The 27,162-nt window shown below is 50.5% G+C and overlaps 1 protein-coding gene across 6 annotated transcripts in view; it reads right to left on the bottom strand.

Annotated features, from left to right (window-relative positions):
• Positions 1–27,162, bottom strand: part of EPB41L4B (erythrocyte membrane protein band 4.1 like 4B) — a 113,136-nt gene that overhangs the window by 46,170 nt on the left and 39,804 nt on the right. For 5 of the 6 annotated variants that reach the window (XM_036433079.2, XM_036433080.2, XM_036433081.2 and 2 more), the window contains exons 3-14: positions 24,124–24,166; positions 22,709–22,787; positions 20,779–20,823; positions 18,620–18,672; positions 13,475–13,595; positions 12,132–12,219; positions 11,881–11,969; positions 11,518–11,587; positions 11,227–11,396; positions 8,880–8,989; positions 7,620–7,650; positions 3,803–3,836 (exon numbers count right to left, since the gene is read on the bottom strand). In XM_036433079.2, coding sequence (XP_036288972.1) covers positions 3,803–3,836; positions 7,620–7,650; positions 8,880–8,989; positions 11,227–11,396; positions 11,518–11,587; positions 11,881–11,969; positions 12,132–12,219; positions 13,475–13,595; positions 18,620–18,672; positions 20,779–20,823; positions 22,709–22,787; positions 24,124–24,166 — 933 coding nt within the window. The remainder of the gene's footprint in view (positions 1–3,802; positions 3,837–7,619; positions 7,651–8,879; positions 8,990–11,226; positions 11,397–11,517; positions 11,588–11,880; positions 11,970–12,131; positions 12,220–13,474; positions 13,596–18,619; positions 18,673–20,778; positions 20,824–22,708; positions 22,788–24,123; positions 24,167–27,162) is intronic. The other variant, XM_036433082.2, reaches the window with a different exon arrangement.

The following is a 27,162-nucleotide window of genomic DNA, read 5'->3' as shown; positions in this document are numbered from 1 at the left end:
TGTCACTGATGGTGATGACGGCAACCGCAGGTAACATCTACGTCTGTACGCACACAGACAAGGAGAAGAAGGGTACCGCAGGCTGAGGGAACACTCCTCCGTTGTGTGAGCAGTAAAAGCCATTTTCTAAAGCATGACCAAAAATACCCCCCAAATCACCCAGACCATTTCTTATCGTGATAAACGGAAAGGAGAAAGCGGTCCACTTTAAGATGGGAACATAGATCCAGGCTGATGACCCACAAAATGACCCAGGGAAGAGACTGGCTGGGGCTGGCCGGGTGGCGGGTGCCCATCCACATCTGGCCTGCAGAGGGCAGCGGTCCCAGACGTCGCCAGAAGCCAGGGTGCTTCTCCCGGCTACACTTCCTACCTGGCAAATGAGGCCCGCCTGACATTTAAGCCACCCCAGCCCTGCCACCATCCCTCCTTTAATTATTTCCTCCCCTTCGCCTCCCTTCCCCGCTGCTTTGGTTAATAAGCAGAAGGCTACTCTCCGTTATGGAAAATTCTCAGCGATCCTGCTCATTCTGTGCTCCCAGACCCCAGATGCCCTCCCTGCTGCCTGTTCTGTATTCCAGAGGCCTCTCTCTTTCCAAGACGCCTGTCAGCAAGCCGAGTCTGCAGCCCCCAGGAGGAAGTGCTGCAGGGAGGTAGATCTGCAAGACATCCCTCCGCAGCAGCATCTGAGAGCTGGCCAGGGCTCTAGAATCTCCCCCGGGCGCTCTCTTCACATTGCCCTCGCAGGGGAGACAGAACCCCAGAGAGTTTAGAAGACTGGCCCCGAGCCCCACTGTTCTGGCCCCAAGTGAGGCCCCACCAATGAGGTCTTCAACAAGAGAGAGTGACGGACTAGAGACGGCCCTCCTATTCCCTGTCCTCAAACACAGCCACGTCAGATTCCTGGGAGACGGGGTGGGTACCGTTTCCACAGACCCAGAAGGAGGATACTCCAGACCCTTCCTCGGTGTCCTCTGGCCATTTACTCACAAGCTGCCCAGAAGTATTTTTTTTTTAAATATATATATTTTATTGGTTTTTTACAGAGAGGAAGAGAGAGAAATAGGGAGTCAGAAACACTGATGAGAGAGAAACATCGATCAGCTGCCTCTTGCACACCCCCTACTGGGGATGTGCCCACAACCAAGGTACATGCCCTAGGGACCCTTCAGTCCGTAGGCCGACATTCTATCCCCTGAGCCAAACTGGTTTCGGCCCTGGAGTATTTTTTAATGTGAACCCAGAAGGTTTTCAATCGGGGCAGTTATGCTCCCTGGGGACAACTGGAAATATATAGGTGCATTTTTTGCTTGTCAAAACCACAGGGGGGTTACCTTTAACGTTTGGGCAGAGAAGAAGGAAACTAAACATCCTGTAACGCTAGGGAACGTCCCAAACAAGGAAGAACTGTCCCTCCCCAAATGCCAGCAGCAGCGTCCTCTGCGGGAACACGGCCATCCATCCTTCGCAGTTGGCTAGCCTTGCTGAGCTCAGAATCAGACACGCTGCAATCCCACCCCGTCCTGCCGAAGCCCTTTCTCAGCACTCTGATGCTTATCGGGCCGCTTCTCAGGATGTTCCCTTCCCGGTCCATTGACTCCCGATCCTTGACAGAGCAACACAGAGCCTCTGAGAGCAGCGAGGCGCAGAGGTCCGGTGGTTGCCAAAACCGTTGAGGACAACAATGCATAGGAAACAGATTTTGCAGATCGGATTGCAACCAGCAATCGCCTCGCCGATCACGGTGAGCAGAGCGTGCAGGGAGCGCTCGCCCGCAAGGCCTGTGGGGAAGACCGCCAGGGCCGTGCCAAGCTAGGGCCGCTTTGCTTCATTTATTTTTTCATGTCATTCAAACGGCAATCCCCAACAACTCTTCCCTCCCCCGCAACATTCCAGTCTCTCAGACCCAAAAATCCGTAAAAAACAAACAACAAAACAATCTGAATAAGAGGATTCAAGAACCCAAAGAAGGCAAGGAGACCCGAAACCCGGGCCCTAACCCCTGGCAGGTGCGAAGTCCCTCTCAGGTGTTATTCCCGGAAGTCACGGGCAGGCTCTGCACAGCGGGAAGGTGACTTCCCGTATGGAAGACGGAAGATGATACCACCAATTTCTTCTGAAGCATAATGCGGAGCCCTCGTAAGGACAATGTACCTGGGGACCCCACCCCCATCCCCACCTAAGGAATTACTATCTAGAGAAACAGAAGACTAAGAATGAGACGAGTTAGAACAAGGCTCCAACGCGAACTCATTAAAAAGTTGCTTTGTTCCTGTGACATGCAAATCCAGACAGGGCACAGAGACCTGGGCGAGCCGTGCCCCTTAGACATTCACAGCGCTAGGACAAGAAAGCTGGTCCCAGGTTGGGAGGTCATCAGACATGGATGCTGCCTCTTAAGCGCAAGCAAATGACCACGGAGGAAGCGAAGGCACTTCCCCCACCAGGGTTCCCCAGCTGGCCGCTCACCACCACCACCTCTGGAGCTGTGATGCCCAGACTCCCAACCCAGGCCTGCAGGGGGAGGCCCCTGCACCGGTTATTTGTCTGAAGCAGGGGTCCTCAAACTTTTTTAAGTGGGGGCCAGATCACGGTCCCTCAGAGAGCTGGAGGGCCGGACTATATGAACTACTAATTCCTACTGTAACACCTCGGCTGCGCTCACTGCCCAAAAAACCTGGCGGGCCGGATCAGACTCCTCTGCGGGCCGCATGTGGCCCGCGGGCCGTAGTTTGAAGACGCCTGGAAAGCTTGCCAGACGGTGGGGCAGGGCTGGGACCACGGGTGCTGGTGACCGCCAACGAAGAGGACCAGAGAGGCTCTGGGAAGGTGATGGCTTTCGAGGCGGGCTCTATCCCGATAGGAGGCAAAGGAAGTCCAGGCAAGCGAGTATGGCCGAAGGCAGGGTGGGAAGAAATGATGGGGCAACGATGATGTCATTCTCGGAGAACTGAGCCTACGTTGTGATGAGTAGCGGTGAGAAATAAATGCAGGAAAGGAATGCGCTGGCAGGTTGTAGAAGACTGGCCAGCGAGAGCCACCCACAGGGTGAGATGGGCGGGCGGGCACGGGGTGTGGCTGGGCTGGCCACCCTGGGGAAGAGCAGGCCGCCAGCCATGGCACCGGATCTGTGCCCAGCCCAATGCCCTACAAGGAGGTTCCAGAGGCCATCGCTGCATCGATGTTATTGGGTGCACCGCCAGAGGAAAGGGAGTGGGGAGTAGGGGGATGAGGAGAGAAGCTAGTGTTTTTTTGGATGGCGGGGGGGTGGGGGGGGGGAGGAAGGGGGGAGGTGTCCAATAATTAAATGATCTTGGGAAACATGAATTAAAAACAACTTGTCTTTCTTGCAGGATTTCTCAGTATGCTAGACACCCCAAGGGACACGGTAGATCTAAAAAGGTCACGAAGGATGCCACATTTCTCAGACGTGTGGCCAGACATTCTTTCCTGGAGGCATACCTCAAGGGACTCAGATTCCCTGGGCCTAGAACACACTTGGACATGCAGTGGCCTCACCTGAGTGCCACTCAGTCTGTTTGACCCCAGAAGCTTAAACATCTGTCCCTGCTGCTGGTCAGTTGACCCAGTGAAGAGAAAGAGGCAGCTCAGATGACCAAGAGGAAGCAGGTGGGGAAGGGGTGTGGGGGAGGGGAGGGAAGGAGATGCTCCTCTCTCCGTTTTCTCAGAAAACCATATTGTTACCATTTCTTTAAAATCTGTCCACAAACAACTGCTCAATGTGGAAAGTGTAAAAACTTTAAGAAGTATGACATAAAAACCTTTAAAAGCAGTATCTTACCTGGTAATTGTGGACTTCAGGATTTGTTTTAGAGCTAAAGGAAAGAAAAGAAAAATGACAATGTAACAGGTTATAAAGCAGCATCGTTACTGAATTGCAGTCATACCTCTGAGATATTGTAGGCTCGGTTCCGGACCAGCAAGCCCCGCAATAAAGCGAGTCGTAGCCTTCTTGCTGGTAGAGGGCCTTGCCTTCAACGTGTAAACAAAACACAGGCACACACAAAACCAAGCCTGCAACATCTGCGGAGCGCAACGAAACAAGGTATGCCTGTATTTGCCAATCATAAACCAAATCCTACGCCCTATCTACCCTGTTAGGAACTCTCACAGGCACTATTTCCTTCTGATTAGCGGCTTAAATGAGCTGATCACCGGAGAAACCAAGCAGCAACTTTCGTTCGTCACCACGGAGCTCACAAGTAGAAGCAAGTGGGTACCATTCCAGAATGCTGGTTGTGATGTCAAGTTTTGGTGGCAAAATGAAGGCCGTTCCAATGAGGCAAACCCAGTCATTCTGACTCCCGCTCCAGGCCTGCCCCGCACTGCTGGGTGGGGTGGGGCTCTGGGTTTCCCCAGCTGGAGGGAAAGCCTCCGGCCCCCTTCGGAGCACCTGCCTCTCTGGGCCCCTCTGCCAACAACAAGGAAGGCGCGCGCTGGCCACCACCTTGGAATGTTCATGTGTCCTGAGAACTTCACACCTGCTGTTGTTTAGTCCATGCGGCAGGGCTATGAGGTCAGTGCCTGTCACCGCCTCATCTTATAGATAAAGGAGGGATGGCCCAACAGAGAAGTGAGGGAACCCCAAGGCCAGCCAGCTAATGACTGGCAGAGCCGGGACTGGAATGGACAGCTGCTCCATCCTAAGGTCTCTATTGTGCCCAGGAAGCCGAGGGGGCTCGGGGTCCTCATGCAGAAGCCTATTTGATGGATCTCCTAAGCGTAACCACTCTTAAAAAAGGCGTAAAACATAACGTGTTATTTAGTAGGCAGGCTTGGCATCCCTCGTGCGGCACTGCCACCAGGCTGTGTTGCCAGGGCGCTGTGCTTGAGATCAAGGCTTACTGCTCCTCCAACAATGAGAGCGAGACGTGCCATTGTTAGGAGCCTTTGCTGGGCTCCGTGTTCCGAGGGGGCCGGTGTGCGGCGCCGGGCTCCGGGCCAGGGTCACCCCGGGCTGGCTCCCAGCAGGAAGGGTAAGCGTTCTGCGAGGAGCCATTTCCCGGTATCACCTCTGCAGCCCCGCGCTCAATTGTATCCCTGGCGCCCGCAGCAATCCTCCTCGCCCTGGCAGCACAGGCTGCGGAGAGCCATCCCACAGCTGCCAACAGCGGTTATTAGCTCATTTGTTCCTGAAGGGTAGCTTTACTTGGGGTTTCTTTTATTTATTTTCTGGGAGCTTTTTTTTTTTTTTTTTTTTTTTAGTTTGTTTTGGTTCCTAATATATGTGATCACTAGGTGCTAAGTGGAAAATGTAATTTTATTAGGGAAAAGCCAACACGCAAAACACTCGCTTCCTTAAACAGCAAAGGAAAGAAACACTGTAAGGCACAAACCCCTGAGAATTAAAAGCAGGGCATGCTGCCGGGCGGGGAGAGGAGCCAATCCTGTTAGCACAGACTGCCTGCCACAGGGATGCTAGACACAGGGCCACGCTGGAGGCTCCGCCGACCCAGGCAGGACTGTGCAACCTCCTCCCGCCCGGGGAGAGGGCGGGGAGCAGGGCCCGATGACCAGCAGTTCACAGACCCTGACCCCCTTCCTCAGGTGCTGAGACGTGAACTGAGACACAGTGCTAGACCCTTGTCCCAGGCAGGAGGCACTGCAGGTGGTTTGCAATCAAAGCCTGGAGGCTGGGCTTCCTGCTGGCTGATACAAGGGGCCCGTTGTGCTCTCCAGAACGGTGGGGATCTGGAGCCTTGGGGTACTGGGAGGAGGGACGGATGAGCAGCAGGCGCTGGCCCCCTCCCTCCCCACGCAGCTTCGTCCCCCGTTCTCTGTTCTCCACGTCCCTCTGCTCTCTACGGCAGGTTTCTTCTGGGGGCCTAAACACATTTGAAAAGAACATTGATCCAGCTCAGCCTCCTAGTTTTCAAGTGAGAAAGAGGAGGCTCAGAAGGGGGCGGGGGAGGGCCCGCAAGGCTCCAGAGCTGGCTGAGAGCCACGCTGGGGCCAGGGATCTCCTCACCAACCAGGGCTTTGCTACCGGCTCCACCACGCGTGCTGCCAACAGTCCAGAGTGCATGGCACAGCCCAACCGTGATCTCAAAGACCACGCTCCCTGGCAGCCAGAGGCCACGCTCCCTGTGCCTCCGACGGCTGAGAGGCTGACTAAACCGGGCTCCTGGTCAGTCCCTGGAGCTTGGGTACAAGAGTTGAAACAACTACATTCTGTGATTCTCTACCAGCCTGCCCACTCCCCAAAGAACAGTTGTTTCCAAGGGAGAAAAAGAGGCACATTCAAGCCGAAACTGGTTTGGCTCAGTGGATAGAGCGTCAGCCTGCAGACTGAAAGGTCCCAAGTTCGATTCTGGCCAAGGGCATATACCTTGGTTGCAGGCACATCCCCGGGTGTGTGTGTGTGTGTGTGTGTGTGTGTGTGTGTGGCTGATCGATGTTTCTCTCTCATCGATGTTTCTAGCTCTCTGTCCCTCTCTGTCAAAAAATCAATAAAATATATAAAAAAAAAAAAAGGCACATTCAAGGTAGGACGAGGGTTCTTACCTGGGCTGCCCACTAGAATCACCTGGGGGCTTTCAAAACCACAGGTGCCTGCCATGCCTCCCCCCACCCCACCCCTCAGATCTTCCCTTAGCCTGGGGTGTGGCCTGGCTGACAGGGACTCGTCAAAGCTGACCAGGCGATTCCAATGAACAGGAAAGATCCAGAAGACCTGTGCTGGGGAAGTGGCTACAAACCAATCCCGGGCCTACCTGTGACTATGGTCAAGTCTGATTGGCTCACATGTTCCTTCATTTGCATATGGTCTATGGTGGCTCCGGAGCTCCAGCGACAGAGTATTTGTAAAAGCAAATCCAGCAAAGTCTAAAGTATTTCCTATCTGGCCCTGCCAGTTTAGCTCAGAGTGCCGGCCTTCAGACTGAAAGGTCCCAGGTTCCATTCCGGTCAAGGGCACCTGCCCGGGTGGCGGGCTTGATCCCCAATGGGGGAGGGAGGGAAGGAGGGGCGTGCAGGAGGCAGCCAATCCTTGCTTCTCATCATTGATGTTTCTCTCTCTCTCTCTCTCCCCATCTCCCTTCCTCTTTGAAATCAATAAACATATATTTAAATATCGATATTTCCTATCTGGCTACAGAAAAAGTTGGCTGGCTCCCGTGCTAGAGTTTCAGTCTTCTGACAAGTTCCTTTTCCTGCAGGAATGTCACTAACATGCTTACTATAGGTCTTCTACGCTGCATGACGATGAAACGTGCCCGTCACGGAGCGCACCCCGCATCTGCTCTGGCAGTTTTTGCTCAAGAGCATGGCCTTCCCTTCCCACCGCCGCCTGCAGTGCCAGGAGCACCGTGCGCTGTGCACATTCCTTTCACCTTTGTCACCCACCGTGAGGGCAAACAAAGCACAGGGCTGTTCAAACAAGGCAGCTGTGTTCCCTACAACAACAACAGTCTCCGAACCTTCTACTGTGTACTCATTGAGAGCCAGGGGGATGGTATAGCCGGGCAGGAGAAAAAGGAAAAAAAAAAAAAAAAAACAGCACAGGCACTGGGCGATTTAATTGTATCAAGGAAAAAGTCAATATTGAAAGTAAATATAAGAGAGAAAACAGCTGCACCCCGGAGCCTGGGGGCACTTACCAGAGCTGAGCGGCGATCACCGGGTTGCTTGCTTTAAAACAAAAACAGAGAGCACGACATTTTAGAGAGCTTTCTCACTTTTACCGCGATGACAACGAGGTGGGGCAGACATTTCTGAGATCTAAGAGCAGCCTCCGGGCCAGGAGGCAGTCTCCCCACTCGGCTGCTTCTCCTTTCGGGAGGAAAAGTACGCGGCCTTTCCCTTGAGCCCTGCCCTCCGCCATTCCCAGGGCCAGGCACAGCCCTTGCTCTCAAAGAGCTCCCAGCCTTGACCCAGACAGGGAAATGTAAGGTGCTAATGGCTAAAATGCAAGTGTGAACCTAAGAGGGCACAGGGCAGCCACTGCTGACAGAGGCAGGCTGTGAGTCTGTGGAAGGGGCCATGCCAGGAGGCTGAGCTTCTCTATCAAGACTCTACTTCGTTTCAAAAAGGATGCAGCATGGACAACCATGCAGAGCTCCTCAAAGATGCCAGTAGAATGAAAGGAGAAAAAGAGGATGGAGACCAGGATGGGAGGGAGAAGAGAAACAGAACCTGGAGCGTGGGGGAGCTCTTGGGCCATGGCAGGGGTGAGCCCTCCCCTCTGGGGCAGCCACACCAAGATCCAGACAGAGAGGTGTAAGGTGACATCAGCTAACATACTAATATAGTATTATATGTCACTATAATAAATAAAAAATAATACAAAGCCTTAGAATGGCAAAGCAGAACAGTAGAAAATGACTTCAAAATCTGCTTCACTGGCCAGCTGGTGTTGCTCAGTGGTTAGCGTCAACCCATGCACCAAGAGGTCACCAGTTTGATTCCCAGTCAGGGCACATCTCTGGGCTTCAGTGCAGAAGGCGGCTGATGGATGTTTCCCTCTCTCTTATTTATGCTTCTATCTCTTTTTCCTTTCCTCTCTAAAAGTGTATTTGTTTAAAAAATATTTTTATTAATTTCAGAGAGAAAGAGAGAGAGAGAAACATCTATGATGAGAAGGAACCACTGATTGGCTGCCTCCTGCACAATGGACCGAGCCCACAACCCAGGCATGTGCACTTGACCGGAACTGAATCTGGGACCCTTTGGTCCACAGGCCAAGGCTCTATCCACTGAGCCAAACTGACTCGGGCTAACAACATATTTTTAAAAATGGTTCTCTCTGAGGAGAAATTAGAGAGGATTTTTAAAAAAAAAATCTGCCTCCCCAAGCTCCTCGGGGATTGCCCAGCTAAAGCATAACGTCCAATCCCAGGGCAGAATGGAGAGCACACAACCTTTGAATGTCGAATGTCTCCGGGATGGGTAGCGTTTGCTAGGCTTCCTCTCGAAGGTGCTGGTTCTTCGTAACCGGGCCCCGTGAGTCGCCTGATACTCCGTCCGCCCACTGGAAAGCAAATACCTTATTGCACGCCACCCATATCAGAGCATCAGTACCTTACACAGATCTGAGTGTGAACTTTATTTCCCAGGGTTCCGGTGTCCATTCCAACGTATCGTGACTCGTGTGTCAAAGAACACACTACATTTTGCCTTCCATTTGGAAAGAAAAATCAGCTTTGCCAAATCCCGGCTGTGGGACAGAGGCAGGCACTTCCATCCGAGGACAAAACGTGCAATTTAGGCACCGGCTACTTGGCTGCACAAACCAAGCGCAGGTTCCTGTACATGGAACGCTTGACTAAGAGAATACTGGTTCACACATGTAATAACCTTTCATGAAACAAATTACACAGACATTCAAATCGTTTAAGAGGCCGTTACCAATGACCACTTACCTAAACCTTGGCTTCGCTTGCCATGCCAAGAGAAACACTGGTCTCTCACCAAGGCTTTCTGGGTCTCAACCGATGAGCTGCCCGGAGTCCAGGAGGCATGCTGTTTTTGCCTGAGCTGTCACTGCCTCATTCGGTTTATGATTTATCACATCGAGGGAGACACTGGCCACCCGCTCTAAGGGCCTTCCAGGGCCAACCTCAGCTCCAAACTCCCCTTTCCTTCTAAGCTTCTCTTCAAGGAGCAGACCGGGGGCGGGGGTTACGGGGGTGCTGAGCCTGGTCTTGGCCAACTCCAGGGGGAGCTGCCTCCCAGGATGGAACATCCCGCCGTGGCCTCCATCCCCGCAGGCCTGCCCTCCTCACTCCGAATGCAGCAGACATCAACGTCCCATGCGATGTCTCCGCTAACCTGTGCTGACCCTCTCCATCCTCCACAGAACCCCTGGGTCTGTTCTCAGAAGGACATGGTTATTGCCCCCTGCCTTGCAGCATTTAAACATACATTCAAACAGCCTTGGCTGGCGAGGTTCAGTTTGTTGAGCGTCGTCCTGGGTACCCAAAGGTCACTGGTTCGATTCCCAGTCAGGACACATGCCCAGGTTGTGGGTTCAAACCCCGGATGGGAGTATGTATAGGAGGCAATTGATTGATGATTCTCTTATACATCGATGTGCCTTTTTCTCTACCTTTCCCTCTCCTGTTTTCTCTCTCTCAAATCGATAAAAATAAAAAAAATAAAAAAACAACACACACACATTCAAATACAGTAACTCTTTAAACACAAGTGCACAGCCACTCCCTTGCACAGTAGATAAATTTGAAATGAGCAGATCTGTTGACACTTTTAAACAGAGTTCAAGGACATGCCACGTGTGGGCAGAGGTTACGAAACATGTGAAGCATTAGATCTTGCAAGAGCTATTCTCAGATCAGTAACCGTGCCCCAGAAATCAACCTTGGAAACGCGTTTAAAATGCACCTGCCTCATTCATACATGCACATGTGGACACCCACGCTTCTGATTATGAAGGTCTTAGATGAGGTCATAAATCCTCCTTTTTAACAAACATCCAGTGAGATTTCATGCATTTTGAGAGGCACAGTCTCAGAACCCTAAGTAAAAGTACATCAAAATAAATTCTGTGTGTGTGTGTGTGTGTGTGTGTGTGTGTTGTTTCCCCCGCCCCCCCCCGAAGATCCAAATATTTACTGAGGCTACCTGGGGCCACTCACACACACGCTGAAACCTGCTCTCATTCTTCATGGGCATGTGCAAAGCAATGGAGTAGTGATTCAAGGGTAAGACCCAGACTTAAAGTGTGGGGTTGACTCTTGGCTCTTCACTCACTGTCTGTGCCTTTGGGCAGAATATATAAGCCCTGGCCTCTAGCTTCCTTGTCTGTAAAATGGGGATAACGAGAGGACCTGTCTTCTGAAGGCTGCCGGGAGGACTGTGAGCCAGGACACGCAGAGCCCCGTGCAGCGTGGTGCACAGAGCTTGTCGCAGGGATGCCTACGCCCTGCGGCTGCCCCGCCCAGCCTGACGGCCACCTGCCCGGTGTGCTATGGGCGCCCGGAACGTGCTTGGCGAGACTGAACAGCTACAGGTTAGAAATCCCTTCAATATGAATGACTCTAAATAGCCACAGGTAGCTAGCATTTTACTGAGTCAGACAGGCTATTTCGAGCCACGTGTCAGCTATGAACAACTCTGTTATGATTATCCCATTCCATCAAGGAGAACAGCTTCAGGTCAGACCTTAGAGAAGCAGGAACGGAATGCCCCTCAGGAGCCTCCGGGGGCAGATCCGTGGCTCCACCCACAGAACACATCGCCAGTGCCCACCTGAATCGGAAGCGGGACCCCAGCCGGATAAAGTCAGATCTGCTGGACTTGCTGTTCCCCGGCGTCCGCAGCCGGAAGAAGGCGTGGTGCTCGACGGCGCACTTCCAGAGGTGCTTGCAGGTCCTGGCGCTGTCCAGGCGGAATACAAACGTGTGCTCCTGCTCCCGGCCCTTCGCGGGGAAGCACAGGGTTCTCGTGTCGGTGGGCATCAGGAACTGGGATGGAGGATTATCCCCAGGGGTGGGACAGGGGGGAGGGGAGGAGGGAGGACAGGACAGGAGCAAGGCTTACCTGATCATCATCCTCCACCACCACCAGTGTCAGTTTGCTCTTTTTGAAATCCATTTTGGTGATTTTAGGCCTGGTCAGAGAGAACACATTGTAAAAGCACCATCTGCAGGGAAACAGCAATGTCCTCTCTACTTTTAAAGCGTGGATTTGCTAGGAAATCATTCGTTCATTTAAGCGTCATTACCCAGAGATTTCACCACCAATGCCATACACCCACAAATATCAGAGGATGATGAGTCTTTGAAATGAATCGGGGGCAGGGTGGGGGAGGATTGCAAATAGCCCTCAGTAATCACCCATCCCCTATAATTGCATCACAAAATAGGAAAAGACATTTTTTAATATTAGACAAAACTAAATTACCAAAAGAATAAGCCTATTTTGTTAGCTCCTTCAAAGATTAATATGCCTGTCGGGGTCAGTCCAAGAGAATATTCACAGCCATCTCTTCCCTACAAACAAACGAAGTGACAGTCGGTAGAAGGTTCTAGCAGAGGGTCACAGAGCAGAATGCAAAAAACAGTTCGCTCACCACGTTAACTCCGTTTGCCCACCGTTTACCCCACCGCTCGGGCACAGCGAGACCCAGGGGCGGGAACGTGCCCAGTTCTTACCCTGACCACGTGCATGTCTACCCCATACATTTCCAGCCACTTCGCCTTATTCAGGTAGGACAGCTCCGCCTGGGCAGGGCTCTTTCCCCTTGGAGAAACCAACGGAGAGACATGTAAACCGCAACGCGTACAGCCATGAGGTTCTGAAGGGCACGGCCACGCACTCAGGGAGCTTATGCAGCGATTAAAGGAACAGGGGACACCCATTTATTCTATCACACCTCCAGACAGACCGTTCTAGCTAGATAGGAAAGTGACAGAGCAGTGTTTATAATGTGAATACTTAAGGAAATCATTCATTGGTGTGCAGATAGTGGTATTATATGCAAAGGAAAGGCGGAGAACACAACAGCTGCCTGCAGGGGGGTGCAGGGGTGCAGATGACTCTGCACCCGCACGTTTCTATGTGGTACAAGGAAACACTAACAAACAGCCCGGCCAGTGTGGCTCAGAGGTTGAGCATTGACCTAGAAGCCAGGAGGTCACGGTTCAATTCCCCATCAGGGCACACGCCTGGGTTGCAGGCTTGATCCCTAGTGTGGGGGTGGGGGTGGGGTGTGCAGGAGACAGCCAATCCGTGATTCTCTCTCATCCATGATGTTCCTATCGCTCTCCCTCTCCCTTCTTCTGTGAAATGAATAAAAGCATATTTATTTAAAAAAAATTTAAAAATGGAACGCTCCAATGTCACTCTCCGTTTTCAAAGAAGTCATATGCCCTTCAGAATGACCGAGGAACAGGAGGAATTTCTGAGTCCTGGAGTGACGTGGAACAGCGGGCCGAGTTTGGGGAAGAAGGGCCGGGAAGGAAGAGAGGCTAACGTCTGCGAAATGTGAGGGTGGGCGCTCCTGGCAGCCCAGGCATGAAAGCAGCAGACTGGGGAGCAGGGGGAGGAGGGGCGGGCGGAGTATGGGGGAAAGGAAAAAACAGCCCCAAGATGAATGGCGGGGCTGGTTTTAGCTGCAGTGACCACATGTTCTGAAACCACGTGGTCCCCGATATGAGCGTCCGTGAAGGGACAGCATGGGCTACATCTGAAGAGTCCACGCTAGACGTTCAGACCATGGACAGAGACCCAGGCATGTGAATGTTTCAAGGCCAGGAGAGAAGGGGCATTCCGGGCAGCAGTGAGCAAATGAGGCCCGGGCTCTGTAATGCAAAGAAGCAGGATATGCTTCGGTGCTTACTGTACCTTTCTGGAAAGAGAGAGCCGTCATGTGGGTCTTAGGAAAAACAGGACTGAAGCTCGGGAGAGAGAGGTGGAGAGTTGGGGCTGCCGTTTTACCGTCGATGAGAGAATCATGCAAATGCTTACATATCACAAGATAAACGCGTCAAGGTACCTGCACTCTTTCCATCTCTGGAAGATATCGAATTCCATCGCTTCTGTCTGATTTGGAATGAACCGAAACTCAGACACAAGCTCCGGGGTGTGTTCTGGAAGCTCGCATTCCCCAAGCTCCGCTGCAGGTGTCATAAGGAGGAGAAAAACAGGAGACAGTGAATGCTTTTCGTTGCTGTTGCAACCAGGTCCAAAGGCACTGTGCACGGTAAGGAAGCACAGGCGCCCCAATGTACAACTCTCTCCTCCCCGGGAGGACCCCACGCCCGCTCGGCACCCACATGTACATTCAGAATCCTCCCATGGGGCACCGCACCATCCTCTCAGGGATTACTGTCTTTCTCCCGATTATTGCTCCTGCCCGGGGAGGCCCTGAGTCTATTTCCCCCGCCAAGTGGTAGAGCCTGAATGTGCAATAAAAAGGCAACTGCAGGGAGCAGGGACCTGCCCAGAAACTCATTTAATAAAGCTCTCATGAAGGAGGTGGGTCTGAGCGGCACTCCAGGGTCTGCAGTGCCGAGAGGACCAATCAAGAATTCAGTACATGCAGAATCCAGGGGAAGAATATGTTGGGAGAGCGAGTGAAGGAGGGAGGGAGGGAGGGAGAGGGGGGGGGGAGGAGGGGATGTGAGGGCTGCAGGAGCAACTGCTGAAGCTCAGGCAGAACCGGGGAGGGAGCCAGTGATGCAGAGAGGAGGGGCAGCCATGTGGGCGATCCCCACTGAGGGTCCTTGCTCTCACCACATGCCCCACCAGGGGCCCCATTCCTCCAGGACACGAATGGGAGAATCCACCACCTCTCCTGCGCCTCTGCCGCTCAGGAAGCAGACCCCACAGTGAAAAGGATACCCCGGAGGCTCCTCTGATATCTCACTACACAAAGGGGGGTCGGTCGTCCCCGGACCAGCAGCACCAGTGTCACCTTCCCACAATGCAATGTAGACTCTCAGCCCCACCTCAGACCTCCTGAAGCCAGACTTGCCATTTCTTTTTTTCCCTTTTTTCTTTTAAATATATTTTATTGATTTTTTACAGAGAGGAAGGGAAAGAGATAGAAAAAGAATCATCGATCAGCTGCCTCTTGCACACCCCCTTCTGGGAATGTGCCTGCAACCAAGGTACATGCCCTTGACCGAAATCGAACCTGGGACCCTTCAGTCCACAGGCCGACGCTCTATCCACTGAACCAAACCGGTTTAGGCCAGACCTGCCATTTCTTGAGGGGCCCAGCAGGGAAATGGTGCGCACGTTACCGTGAGAAGCACTGATCTACAATAGCCGTCTGCAAACGCCAGCGTGCATCGGGGTCCCCTGGAGGGCTTGGTACCGCGAGTGTCGCTGGACCCCACCCCCAGGGATGCTGATTCCGTGGGTCTGGAGCAAGGCCAGAGAAGGTGCCTTTCTAGCAAGTTCCCAAGCGGTGCCGATGCGGCTGACCCAGGGAACGTACTTTGAGAACTACTGCTTAACACAACAAATCCAGTCAACCGACCAACCAGCCAGCACATGCCTGAGTCCCTCCAGGAACAGCAACTCGCTGTGTCCCCAGCAGCCTTCTCCCCACTCCACGGGGGCTGTGCCAGGCCGGTGTGGCTGCTGAGGACTCCAGCTGCTGGCAGAGGTCGCTAAAACTTCCCCGATCACACAGAGGAAGACGTTAATACAGACTGAGACGGGTGGTGGGAAGACTCTGCGAGACCGTGTCTGACCCGGGGAGGGACCTGGGGAGTGTTTCCTGGCCTGAGGCAGTCCCTCTTCTGGACGGCAACCCTGAGACCACCAGTGGCCCAGGTCAGGGTGGGCACAGTCACTCAGGTAGACTGCCCTGGAAGTACTGACCCAGCGAAGGCGAGGTCTGGGCTTCTGAGGTGGGAGGCCACCCCTGACCACTGACCATGGGGTCACCCTGAAACTGGCAAGCCGGGGGGTGGGGCAGTCTGGGAAGAAATCTCCTTGATATGAACCACTCTTTGCTTGCACCACGGGCCGAAGGGAGGCAGCGGAGCCCTGCGCTTAGTGGCTGTGTGTAGACAAGGCCACTGATACCCTCAAGCACAGGAGAGGGAAGCCAGACCATAATCAGGGTTCCCTGGGGCTCGCAAGGGGGCTGGCGTCCCTCCTCACCATGGCTGGGCTAAAACAGGCCCGAGGGAGACCACGTGTGAGATAGCAGGTCTGCTTTCCAAGAACCTGCTGGCAAAACCTGACACTTACCCTGGCCTGCTTGGCTCAGTGGATAGAGCGTCGGCCTGCAGACTGAAGGGTGAAGGGTTTGATTCCGGTCAAGGGCATATGCCTGGGTTGCGGGCTCGATCCCCCAGGAGGGGGCATGCAGGAGGCAGCTGATCAATGATTTTCTCTCATCATCTTGATGTTTCTCTCTCTCTTCTTCCTCTCCCCTCCTCTCTGAAATCAATAAAAATATACTTAAAAACAAACAAAAAACACACTTCCCTCAGTCTGCAAACTCTGCAGCCCAGGCCCCGCTGTGGAGGGGGCAGGAAGACAGCAGGCCCAGGAAGGGGAAGCCCACCTCTGCCGTACGCTATCTGTGTGACCCGGGCAAGGCACTTCGCCTGGGTCTCTGATCTTTGTCTGTAAAACAATGCCTGCGACAAGGATGAAACAAGATCACAGGCACACAACCAATGATCATTCCTTCGTTCCTCCCTTGCTTTTCTTTTTGCCTGAATTGAATGTCTAAACCTATCGGGAATTTAGTTCCCCAAGGAGCACAGCTTCTACGCAAGGCCACTGCATCCCAACGCTGGAAGCGCCACTCACTCAAGGGCAACCAAAAAGACGTGTCTGCAAGGCTCAAGCTCGGGAGGAAACTCGACCTTCACGTTATGCAAACCCACACAGACGACTAGGGATCTTCAGAGCCTGGGGCAGGCTGGCTCGGCCTTGGTTGAACTGGAAAGCAGGATGGGCAGAGGGGGCATGGAGGAACAATAGAACGAGAACTTCCGTAGACACCTGCATGTCTAAGTCTCCAGTCTTTTCATTTGTTCCTCACATAATGTCTGCGTCTAAATTACACTAACGTGGCTCCAACTCAGATGGTGGTTTCTTCAGGAAGGGCTCACGGAGAGCGGTGTTGGGGTCTGTATGGGTTCTTGGGAAAAGTATGTAGTTCCACTGGAGCTAGACTTGGTGAAGGTGGTGATGCCCTCATCACCCAGGGGTTTGGAGGGCATAGGAGAGTGGGCAATGTCATGTACCTCATCTGCTGCTGGGCCACCAAGCCTGGCGGTGTGACCTCCTGGCAACTCAGAAACTCCAGGCTGGATGGAGGCTACCTGATAAGCTGGGGAAATCTACACCCAGTCAAAGTGGACAGTCCATTTCCAAGTTCCCCAAGCCATCACCCATCCTTACGGCACTTACATAAGCACTGTGGCATTAGGAATATATGTCCCGCCACGCCCCCTCCTTCCCATCCCATCGGTGAGGGCGGCAGCTTGCTTTGCAGGTCAACCACAGCTGAGCCAGCCTGCCCCAGACTGCAAAGCTCACTAGAATGTCTGTGTGGGTTTGCATACGGATGTGAAGCATTTGGCACCGTACTCGGCAAAGACAGTTACTGATGACAATATGGTCCCCTCTACCGCCAATGCCTTCACACCTCAGGGGCAGGCTCCCCCTTCCATCAAAGTTCTTGGGGGCCTCTTCAACGTCATTCAATCCATTCTGCACTTACTGAGCACCTACTATATGCCAAGCCCCCAAGAGAGAATAAGAACACTGACTAAGGAATGAGAGTATCAGAGAATGGGAATAACCTGAAGTCATTAAAAACCATCTTGACGAGATGAGTATAAACATAACAAAATACATGTACTAAAAAAATGCCAAGTAGAAGAATCATACAAAAAATGTGTCTATGACTCTGCACAGAATTACATTTTGAACACTTCGCTCTAAACACATAGAGTGTCTGTCTGTGGCTGGCAGGGCACAGGGTTCCTGCCTTCCTCCCGCTTGTCTACCATGCTGATGTCCCGGCTTTCTATAGTTAAGCATGTACTGACTTTCTCATCTGAGATCAACTTGTAGAAATTGGTAAATACAAAAGTGAGGAGGCAGATCTTATTACGATGTTAAAAAATAATTACTAATTATGAATGAATAATTCATTATTCCGTGGGTGCCCATGAGCACACTGGTTAATGAGTCCACAGCATATGTCTACCTGACATACTGCTGAAATCCCTTATGTGCCATGTACACGCCAGTACCCTCCTAATTAGTGCCGGGGACGGTGGCAGTGATGGTTTCCTGTGCATTCGGATGTATCACATGGATGGCACAGTCAACGCAGGCAGATCTTTACCATCCATTCCCACCCACGTGCCGATGACTCCCCTGGCGATGCTTCTCACCAAGTCAGATTTGCATGATCCAAGAAGCTAGTGGAGGTCCCACTGGTATCTCTTGGCCAAGACACTCGTGTTTCCTCCACCAGATTCCAACTCTTCTTCTACTCTGAGTCATCCCTGACTTCTCTCTCCACATCGAAGGCTAATGTCCATGTCCTTCTCCCAGCATGGACAACGCTCTTGTTGGTTTTACTGTGTGTGTGTGTGTGTGTGTGTGTGTGTGTGTGTATGTGTATGTGTACGTGTGTGTGGGTTGAGACCCCAGGCCTAATCAGTTTCTTTTTATCACAGCAACACCTCCTCACTGCACCCCCAACCCCAGCCTCCAGAGGCGCTACTGCTGACAGCATGAAATCCCTGCTCTTTAAAGGGGTCCTGAGGCACCTACCTACTCAGCTTCTTGAACCTCACCCTCTGACACCCCTTAACTGCTGGTATCTCTCTGCACATGCCTCCCTATTTTGATCATATTTGTTTAGTCATCTCCCACCCACCCCCCCCACCTCGCCCGCCCTGGGCCCTCCTCTTCCAAGCCTCCTGCAGGTCTCTGCTCCTAAAGAGACCACATTGTACTCGGTGCATACACAGTATGTGGTCCTGCCATGTGGGCCTCGTGGGACTGCAAGCTCCTTGAGGGCAGAGACCATATCGTATCCATTCATACCCCCAAAGCCCAGCACTGTGCCTGGTACACAGCAGACACCCATTTGTTGAGATGGAAGTAATGACGTTAGAATACTAAGGACCACTCAAGAACAATGTACCTTGTAGGCAGAGAGCAGCTAATTCCACAGCCGTCTCATATGGGCATTTCAATCTTGAAGAAAAAAAAAAAAAGAAATAAGTTAATTCTGTACATGGACTTTAATACTCACAACTATACAAAATGTCATTCAAGTCATTGGTCAGAAGGTAGTGATCTTTAGGTCATAATTCTTGATCTCTGGTTTCTAGTTCAGCTGTCCACGCTAAATAATGCAACCAAGCTGACTTGCGTTACATACTTCCCAAAGTCAGTTCTCATCATACGGTGGAAGAATCCAATCTAGGTCTAGGTTCTATCAACCCTGTGGGTAATTTTAGCAAATTTCGCAAAAAAAAAGGGGGGGGGGGAGTTTGGGAAATAGAATGAGAAGCCTTCCCTTTGGCTTATTATTTTTAAACTTATTTTATCTTGATATAGTACATGCACCTTTCCATGTTGCCTTAAACCCTTCTGGAAATGAGGTCATACTATTAAAAGTAAGCAGACAGACACGGCATCTGACAGTGCCAGGACAATTGGATACACTCAAGCATTCTCTTAAGTCTAACTGAGATTGAGCCATAGACAGGTATTACTGCAAATCAGGATCTCATTCGTATTTCACATGACACATTTAGTTAGAAAAATAATAATGACGCACATTGGTATGGCACTTCATAGTTTTCAAAGCCTTTCATCTTATATGATCCCATTTGGTCAAATGAGCAGAGTTTGTAAACCCCTAGAGTGTCCTTGGTGCTCCTTATCCCCCATTTGGAGATGAGGTGCTGAGTGCAGGATTGCCTTGCCCAAGGTCATCCAGCCAGTAGGGGGCAGTGCTGGGACCAGAACATCCACCTGCTTTGAAGTACAGACAGTGCATGAGGCTGAAGTGCATGGAAACTGCAAAGTGCTATACAAATGCAGGGTGTCTGCCATTGGTATTTTTCCAAACTGAGGACATTTACTAGAGTCGAGAGGCCTTCAGGATGAGGAGCACGGTATGGAGAAAGGGGGAGGGAGGTCAAAATACACACACACTCATAATACACACATCAATCCAAGATCTGTATTGCATGGCTGAGGAAGGCAAATGTATACACTGTACAATCTACGTGTTCTATTAGGGATTTTATAGTGGGTATTCTAGGGAGGGTTTGCAAATTCAGAAATCACATTTTCAATTCCCTCCGAATTATATTCAAAATCAAAATGTACTCTTGTCAATATCAGGTGTTGCATTTTAGATTCAGTAGAATCTTAAAAGCTTTTCATGTACAAGAAAATAGTCAATACTCAGGTTGAAAAATAACACCGCTGTAAGAGCTAGGACTGTCCTTCTCGTATCTTTAAAACAGATGAACACTGCGTGTAAAACCAACCAGGCCAGTGCCCATGCTCCTTATCCTCCCAATCACCGTGCAGCCAGAGGCCTAGTGTTTAAAAACCACTTTTGCCGAAACCAGTTTAGCTCAGTGGATAGAGCGTTGGTCTGCGGACTGAGGGGTCCCAGGTTCGATTCCGGTCAAGGGCATGTACATTGGTTGCCGGCACATCCCCAGAAGGGGATGTGCAGGAGGCAGCTGGTCGATGTTTCTCTCTCATCGATGTTTCTAGCTCTCTATCCCGCTCCCTTCCTCTCTGTAAAAAAATCAATAAAATATATTTTAAAAACTACAACAACAAAAACCCACCACTTTTAAGAGGGGCAGAGGAAATGAGATGAGATGTCTAAACCTCCTTCTGTCAGAATCAGGACATTACCTCTTTGCGTTATTTGATGCCGATGGTGATGAATGAAACTTTTTGACTGTCCAAATACTTGTAAGTGTATACATACTAATAACGTATCTTGCTTGCGAATACGACAAAAAGCCATTATGAATGGGGCAGTGATGCGATCAGGGAGAGAATAATTCCCAAATACACATCACTTAAGATATTAAATGCTCTTGGAAATGCTTCAAGCCATAGAGTAACCATTTAAAATAAGATGATGACAGTGATACAAGTATTAGACTCACTTTACAATGCCTGGTGTACTTTTTTTTTTTTTTTAATTTTGAAAAGGGAACAAGAATTAAAAAAAAACAACAAAAAACAAAAAACAGTGAGTCATTTAGAAATAGACTATATGATCTATCCTGGGTTTAAGAGTTAGAACAGAAATGTACTTACTTTCCTGAAAGAATGTCATGCCTGAGTTGTAAAACAAACAGGTACCTGACAAACATATACAAAAGTCAACAGAGGATCACTCTTTCCCCCGCTTGATCCCGACCGCCCAGCAGGAACTCGCCCTGCACGCACGCAACCCCGAATTCTGCATTGTAAGGAGGGAGTCCAACTCCAGCGGAACGGTGGTAGAAGCATCCCCTCCCGAGTCTGCACGAAGGCATCCCAGGACCTAACCAGGAAGGGGAGTGCATGCAGGAACTCGCAAGATACTTGGAGGATGGAACATGGGACATGGCAGGGTCCAATGGCGGCTTCCACGCCCCCCTCCGTGTCCCAGGAGAGGGCCAGGCACCGCACGTGGCGCTCACACACAGCAGGCATGTGACGTGTCCAAGCACACGGGCAGGTGGAGCCACCGTGTGGGGCCCTCAGCCAGCCCCACTGGGGAGTCCAGAAAGACTGCCTCAGACTGTATCAAAGAGTTTACAGAGGACTCTCGTCAGCAGCTATGTAAGACTCTTTTTCCTGGTGCAGTTTAACTGCAAACTCCATCTTTTAAAAAACTGTGTACACACACACACACACACACACACACACACACAAATTCAAAAATCCTGGAACTGAACTGCAGCTGCTATTAAAGGAGTAATAAAAAAAATGGGAAAGCAAATAACACATGTAGGGTTCACTTAAGTAAAAAAAAAAAAAAAAAAAAAAAAAATTAGCATCTTGGCCTAAATAAGTAGTTTCTTACCAGATGCACGTGAGCACGGAAGCGCTTTAGAGTGCTTTGTGAAAACCGAAAGGCTGCCCACAGTCCCCGCTCCATACCAAGGGAGTCAGAGTCCCCAGGAATCTGACGTGTTTCTGATTCACACCACCCCAGTGCTGAACCACTGGCTTTGATGAGAGCCAGGAACAGCATGTTTCACAAAGGACTCGGAAGGAAAATACTAGAATAACTGAATTTGTTTGAACGTTGGAAACAATGCCGATAGTCACTCTCCGTGGCATGGATATAGGACCCAGAAACCAACGGAGTGGAGGGGGGGGGGGTGAGTGAAGGTTCATTCCAGAATGTTCCTGCCTGCGACAAGTGCTTAACCACCACTGAACTGAGTATTCCCATCAAGGAGGACAGTGTGATGTGGCCCGAACTTCCAATTCCTACAGGAAAACCTAACCCCATAGGCCTCTCCGATGGAGAGGGGGGTGAAGGGGGATTAGCAGTCTTTGAAGTGCTGCTTCGATGGTTCTCTCCAAGCTAGTGGTCCACCACGGACGACCCAGCAGCACTGCTATCCATCACAGACCACGACAAGGAGGTTCTGGAAACATGGGGCAGGACTGGGCAGAGAATCTCACGGATAAAAGGGTGGCTGGAGGGGAAATGCCACGCCTAAAATGTTTTAGGTCTCTTTTGCTTCAAGGCTGTTTCTGAAGTCGGGGAGACATAAAAGAAAGCCAGTGGGCTGAAAGATAACATAACGAGATTCTAACGACGTTGGCATTGTAACAACCACGGGGATATTTTGAAGTCCCTTCAGAGATAATAAGATGGCAATTTGGGACTGAGAAAGGCTCTTCCAATCCCTGCCTTCCCTTTTCTTGCCAGACACAAAAAATAAAGTGCCACAGAACAACTAGCCAAATCACCCAAGGTCAACCAAACAGAAATGTGAGAAGAAAACAAACCCTTGCACGCTGGCCACACGAAGAAAAAGGTCAAATTAAGCAAAGTGTGGGTTTTCAACAGAATACTGAGATAAGCACAGGCGAAATGCTCAGACCTCTTGCTCAGAATGGAAGGGCAGCAAAGGGAGGGGGAGGCAAACCCACAGTTTAGGGAGACCCATAACCTACATACACGTGAGGCAAGTGCGGGGGGGGGGGGGGGGGGGGGCAGGTTTCATTCTGCATCCTGTCCTACCTTGTAAACTCTTCACGAAGGTTGTTCGGTTCTGAAGAATAATATTTAACTCGAAAGTGCAAAGCATAAGCAGGTCCAACTAAACATTTGGAGATGGCAGGTTGAAGAAGATTGCGGAGTGGACAAAAGGAAAAACACATTAAATCAACACATTCAGCAGCACCCTGGGAGGGCATACGACGAAGCTAGTGAGTTCTTTTCCATCCTAGGCTGGAGAGCTAAAAAGAATCATGGCAGCAAAGGTGGTTTCCCTGCTGGAGGGAAACCATGACCCTCTAGCGCAGTGTTTCCCAAACTTTTGACATGTGTGTACCCCATCTATAATTTTCGTAACGCTGAGTACCCCTCATACTCATGAGAACGTAGAATTAGGTGCAGCTAAGCACAGTGCAGTGCATATCCCCACCAAACTCTGGTGCAACACGTTCCCCCACCAAACTTTTCCTGTTCCCCTGGGGGTATGCGTACCACATTTTGGGAAACACTGCTCTAGAGCAAGCATGTCAAACTCATGGCCCACAAGGCCGCATGGCTTATTTATTTGGCCTGTCTTAGCCTTTGAGTTTGACATGCTTGACCTAGAGGCATTAGTAAGAGCTGACATTTCATTCTCCCCGCTGACTGCCATGATGCTCCATACGGATATTAACTTTTTACAAAATACTGATGGCTAAACTTTAGTAGTGACCCACAGGTTGAGAATTGCTGCTGTAGAGCCTAAGACCATCGGAAAACACAGATATTTACATTACGATTCATTAACAGTAGCAAAATTACAGTTATGAAGTAGCAACAAAAATAATTTTTTAGTTGGGGGTCACCACACCATGAGGAGGAATGTATTAAAGGGTTGTGGCATTAGAAAGGTTGAGAACCACTGGGCTAAAGAAAAGTGACACATAAACAGACAAGTGTTCTGTAATCTAAATACCACACCTTAAAGCATGGAATTTTAAAAAATGACCCAAGCATTCACAACACTGAATAAATGTGGGGGGTACCACACGGATAACACCAGAGCTGGGCCTGGCTCACGGAGCCTTCCTGCCCCCCACTTTCTGAGTCCCCTCGATCACAGAGGACTGTGACAATGTCAGGTCCTGCTTTCGAACAGCAGATGAGTCGGATCTCGCTGGCAGGGGTGAATGACTTCAAATGAGAGCACAGTGTTCGTTTTTTTAAAATATCTACTAAAGACTCTTGTTCCAATTTTAAACTCGAACACGTGGCCAGAAAATTTAACTTCTCAATTTTCAATTAAGAAATTAAAAATCAACTGCTTAAAATGGCATCTTTTATAAATGGTAGTTCCCAAGTTCTAGCGAAAACAGAATAGTACTTCAAAACACTGGCAAAGGAGTGTTTGCTTTCCCGATAAAAGAAATGGATGAGTAGGCCAAATGCGGCTTACTTACTTTTCATCTGCTTTTTAATGGGTTTGGAATGATCCAGCCAGTGCTGAAAGAAAGAAAGAAAGAAAATAAGTGTTTCTTTAGGAATAGTGCATCAGCAAGAGCATACTAGTACAGACCCGAGTTACCCTCCTCTACTACCCATAGTAATTCTACCCGTAAAAACCAGGGGCTGGACCAGATCACGCGTTCCTGGGCTGGGGATCTGCACACTGCTTGGGAAGGTATAAAAAGACAATCCACTTATGCACATGGTGAGTTTTTGCTGGGAAAAGGGCCCATCATTTCCAGAAGCTTTTCCAAAGAGGAGCCTGAAAAAACTCAAAACCCTTTAACTAACTGGTCTGTGAAGTCCCTTTGCCAGAGGAGCCAACGGCCTCTTCTGAGTTCCTCAAGTTATAATCAATCTCCCCCAATTATTCCAAGTCTATTAATCCAGTAAAGACTACAAGCTGCACTGCTGAGATGCCCTAAACTCTACAATTGTAAAACCTAGCTCTGGCAGATTTGGCTCAGGGGTTAGAGCATCGGCCTGTGGACCCACGAGTCCTGGGTTCGATTCCTAGTCGAGGGCACATGCCTCAATTGTAGGCTCTATTCCCCAAGCTGGTGTATGTGGGAGGCAACCAATTGATATGTCTCTCTCACATCTCTCTCTCTCTCTCTCTCTCTCTCTCTCTCTCTCTCTCTCTCTCTCTCCCCACCCCCATCTTCCCCCTTCCACTCTAAAATTATAAAAACATAATTCATGAGCCCTTTATTCTTTTGCCTGGGAGATGACCCACAATGAAGATGGAAGACAGGCAGGGACTTGCCTGAGAAACTTCTGCTCTGGTCAATGAAGGCAACTCAACTTCCTCTAGTTTTTACCAGAACAACCACTTCAATCTTACCCATCAAGGCAATGACAAAACCATTACCCGCACAAATCTGTATACACACACACACACACACACACACACAAACACAGAAAACTTCTTTACAGAGGAGTTTTCTATAACATCCAAGTTCTTGAGGATGCAGTCCTGATGAGCCTCGAAAGCTTACCCTCCACGGAAATGGACATTTTTGGAATGCAACACTGTGAGCCCCTCGGCGGGGACTAAGCCCCGGTTGGCGGGGCCCTTGGTTCACGTCATTTCTGCAAAGAGCATGGCGCCCAGCCGCCCCTTATTAAATTCTTGAGACATCCATACATGTCCAGCCTGTTCTACGCAAGGCAGACTTTCCCTGTCACTTCCCGCACACTGTTGAGAGCATCAGCCCGAGGGACACAGCCAGAGTGGGTTCTCCCGAGCTGTGCAGGACCAGAGGCCATTCTGCCCATGGTCAACAGACTCGCAGAGGCAATCTGAACCGGGTACATCCTAACAATGAGCAAGGACGTGGCTAAATTAGCACTGTGTGTACTCTACCCCTCACTGGAGAGCCCATTAGGGCTGCGTGGGAGGAGCGGAATAAGGAAGCACAAAAGCAAATACCAGATGAATTATAATAACACAATGCGCGATGAGCAGTGCAGTGGGGAGAACGCAGGCTTCTGTCCTCTCCACTCCCCGGCTAAGCAACCGTGTCACAAAAGCTGCAGACCGCCTCGCCGGGTGTCATCTCACAGGCACACGTGCAGAATGCTTTCTCTCTCATTGTGCACGGCTCTGGATTGGAAATGACCTAAATGCCCACCAACAAAGACAGAGTTTTAAAAATGGCTCATCCATGTAATGAAATACTATTCCGCCTTTCAAACTGATGGGGGCCTATGGTTACTGATGTGGCAAGAGACCCACAGCACAATGTCAGATGAAAACAATCAGGCCCCATTTACACAAAATTAGTATTTTCTGACCAGCTATGTCCAGAAAGATTTCAAGGGGTTATTTTTGGATACGGGGGTATGAACACTGTTTACTCTTTTCTTTTCTTTTCTTTTGACTCTGACGCATTATAATTTCTTTTACTTTTACCAAGAAGATTATTTTCCCGGGTGGACATTTGCATTATTCTTTCTTTGGTCGTCTGCCTCTCGGGCAGTTTTCAATGATCCATTTGCCTCATTAGAAGTAGATCTCGCTGCCGCCCCTCAACCAGGCGGAAAACCCTGCACTTGGCCCCGGGGAGGAGAGAGAGCAGATACAGACGTGATGGAAGCATCATCCTATGTATTTTCCTGCCAAAGCGAGTATCATGCGAATGGCTATGACTATCGCGGTTCTTCTCCCTTTCCAATGGATCCATCATGACTGAGCCAAGGAGGTTCTCCCCGAAACCAGCCTCCTACGCTTATGAGCCCAGAGGCTCCCAGCTTAGAGGGGCGTCGCCCCATTTCCTTCCTATCTCATGTCTCCTTATCACATTTTGGATAGAACAAGGGTAAGCCCCACTAATCCTCTGTTCTCCACCCCTCACCTGGATCCAAGTCCAACCTGTTTCCTTAGGCGTGGTTTTCCCCTGGCTGAGCGTGACACTCGCGAAGACCCAGGTCCCACCCAGGATCCGTGTAACAGATTCTCAGAGCGGGCGTGTGTTTCTTTTAAATATTTTATTGATTTTTTACAGAGAGGAAGGGAGAGGGATAGAGAGCTAGAAACATCGATAAGAGAGAAATATTGACCAGCTGCCTCTTGCACACAGATGTACCAGGGATGTACCCGCAACCAATGTACATGCCCTTGACCGGAATCGAACCTGGGACCTTTCAGTCCGCAGACTGAACGGTCCACAGAGCCAAACCCGTTTCGGCAACAGGCGTGTTTTTCAAAGGTGCCCAGGGTGCCCATTAAACACTTGGGGCTCAAGTCCTCCCACATCCTCTCCTGCCCAGGAACGAATGGCTCCGAGTGACCTTGGGGATCATGACACCTCTGAAAATCGCTCTCTGAAAACCCCCTCTGAAAACCGCTCTCTCTGAGCTCTGCGAAAATCTCAATTTCACAGTTTACCGGCCGCCCGTCTGCAGCCGGCGTTAACTCAGACCGATCACGGCTAGATGCCTCTACTGGACAGCAGGCTGCTTTCCCCTCTGGCCACGCTGCCACAGGAGCT

The sequence above is a fragment of the Pipistrellus kuhlii genome, unplaced genomic scaffold, assembly GCF_014108245.1.
Source record: "Pipistrellus kuhlii isolate mPipKuh1 unplaced genomic scaffold, mPipKuh1.p scaffold_m20_p_12, whole genome shotgun sequence".
NCBI lineage: Eukaryota > Metazoa > Chordata > Mammalia > Chiroptera > Vespertilionidae > Pipistrellus > Pipistrellus kuhlii.
This window is presented reverse-complemented; position numbering and strand designations above follow the sequence as displayed.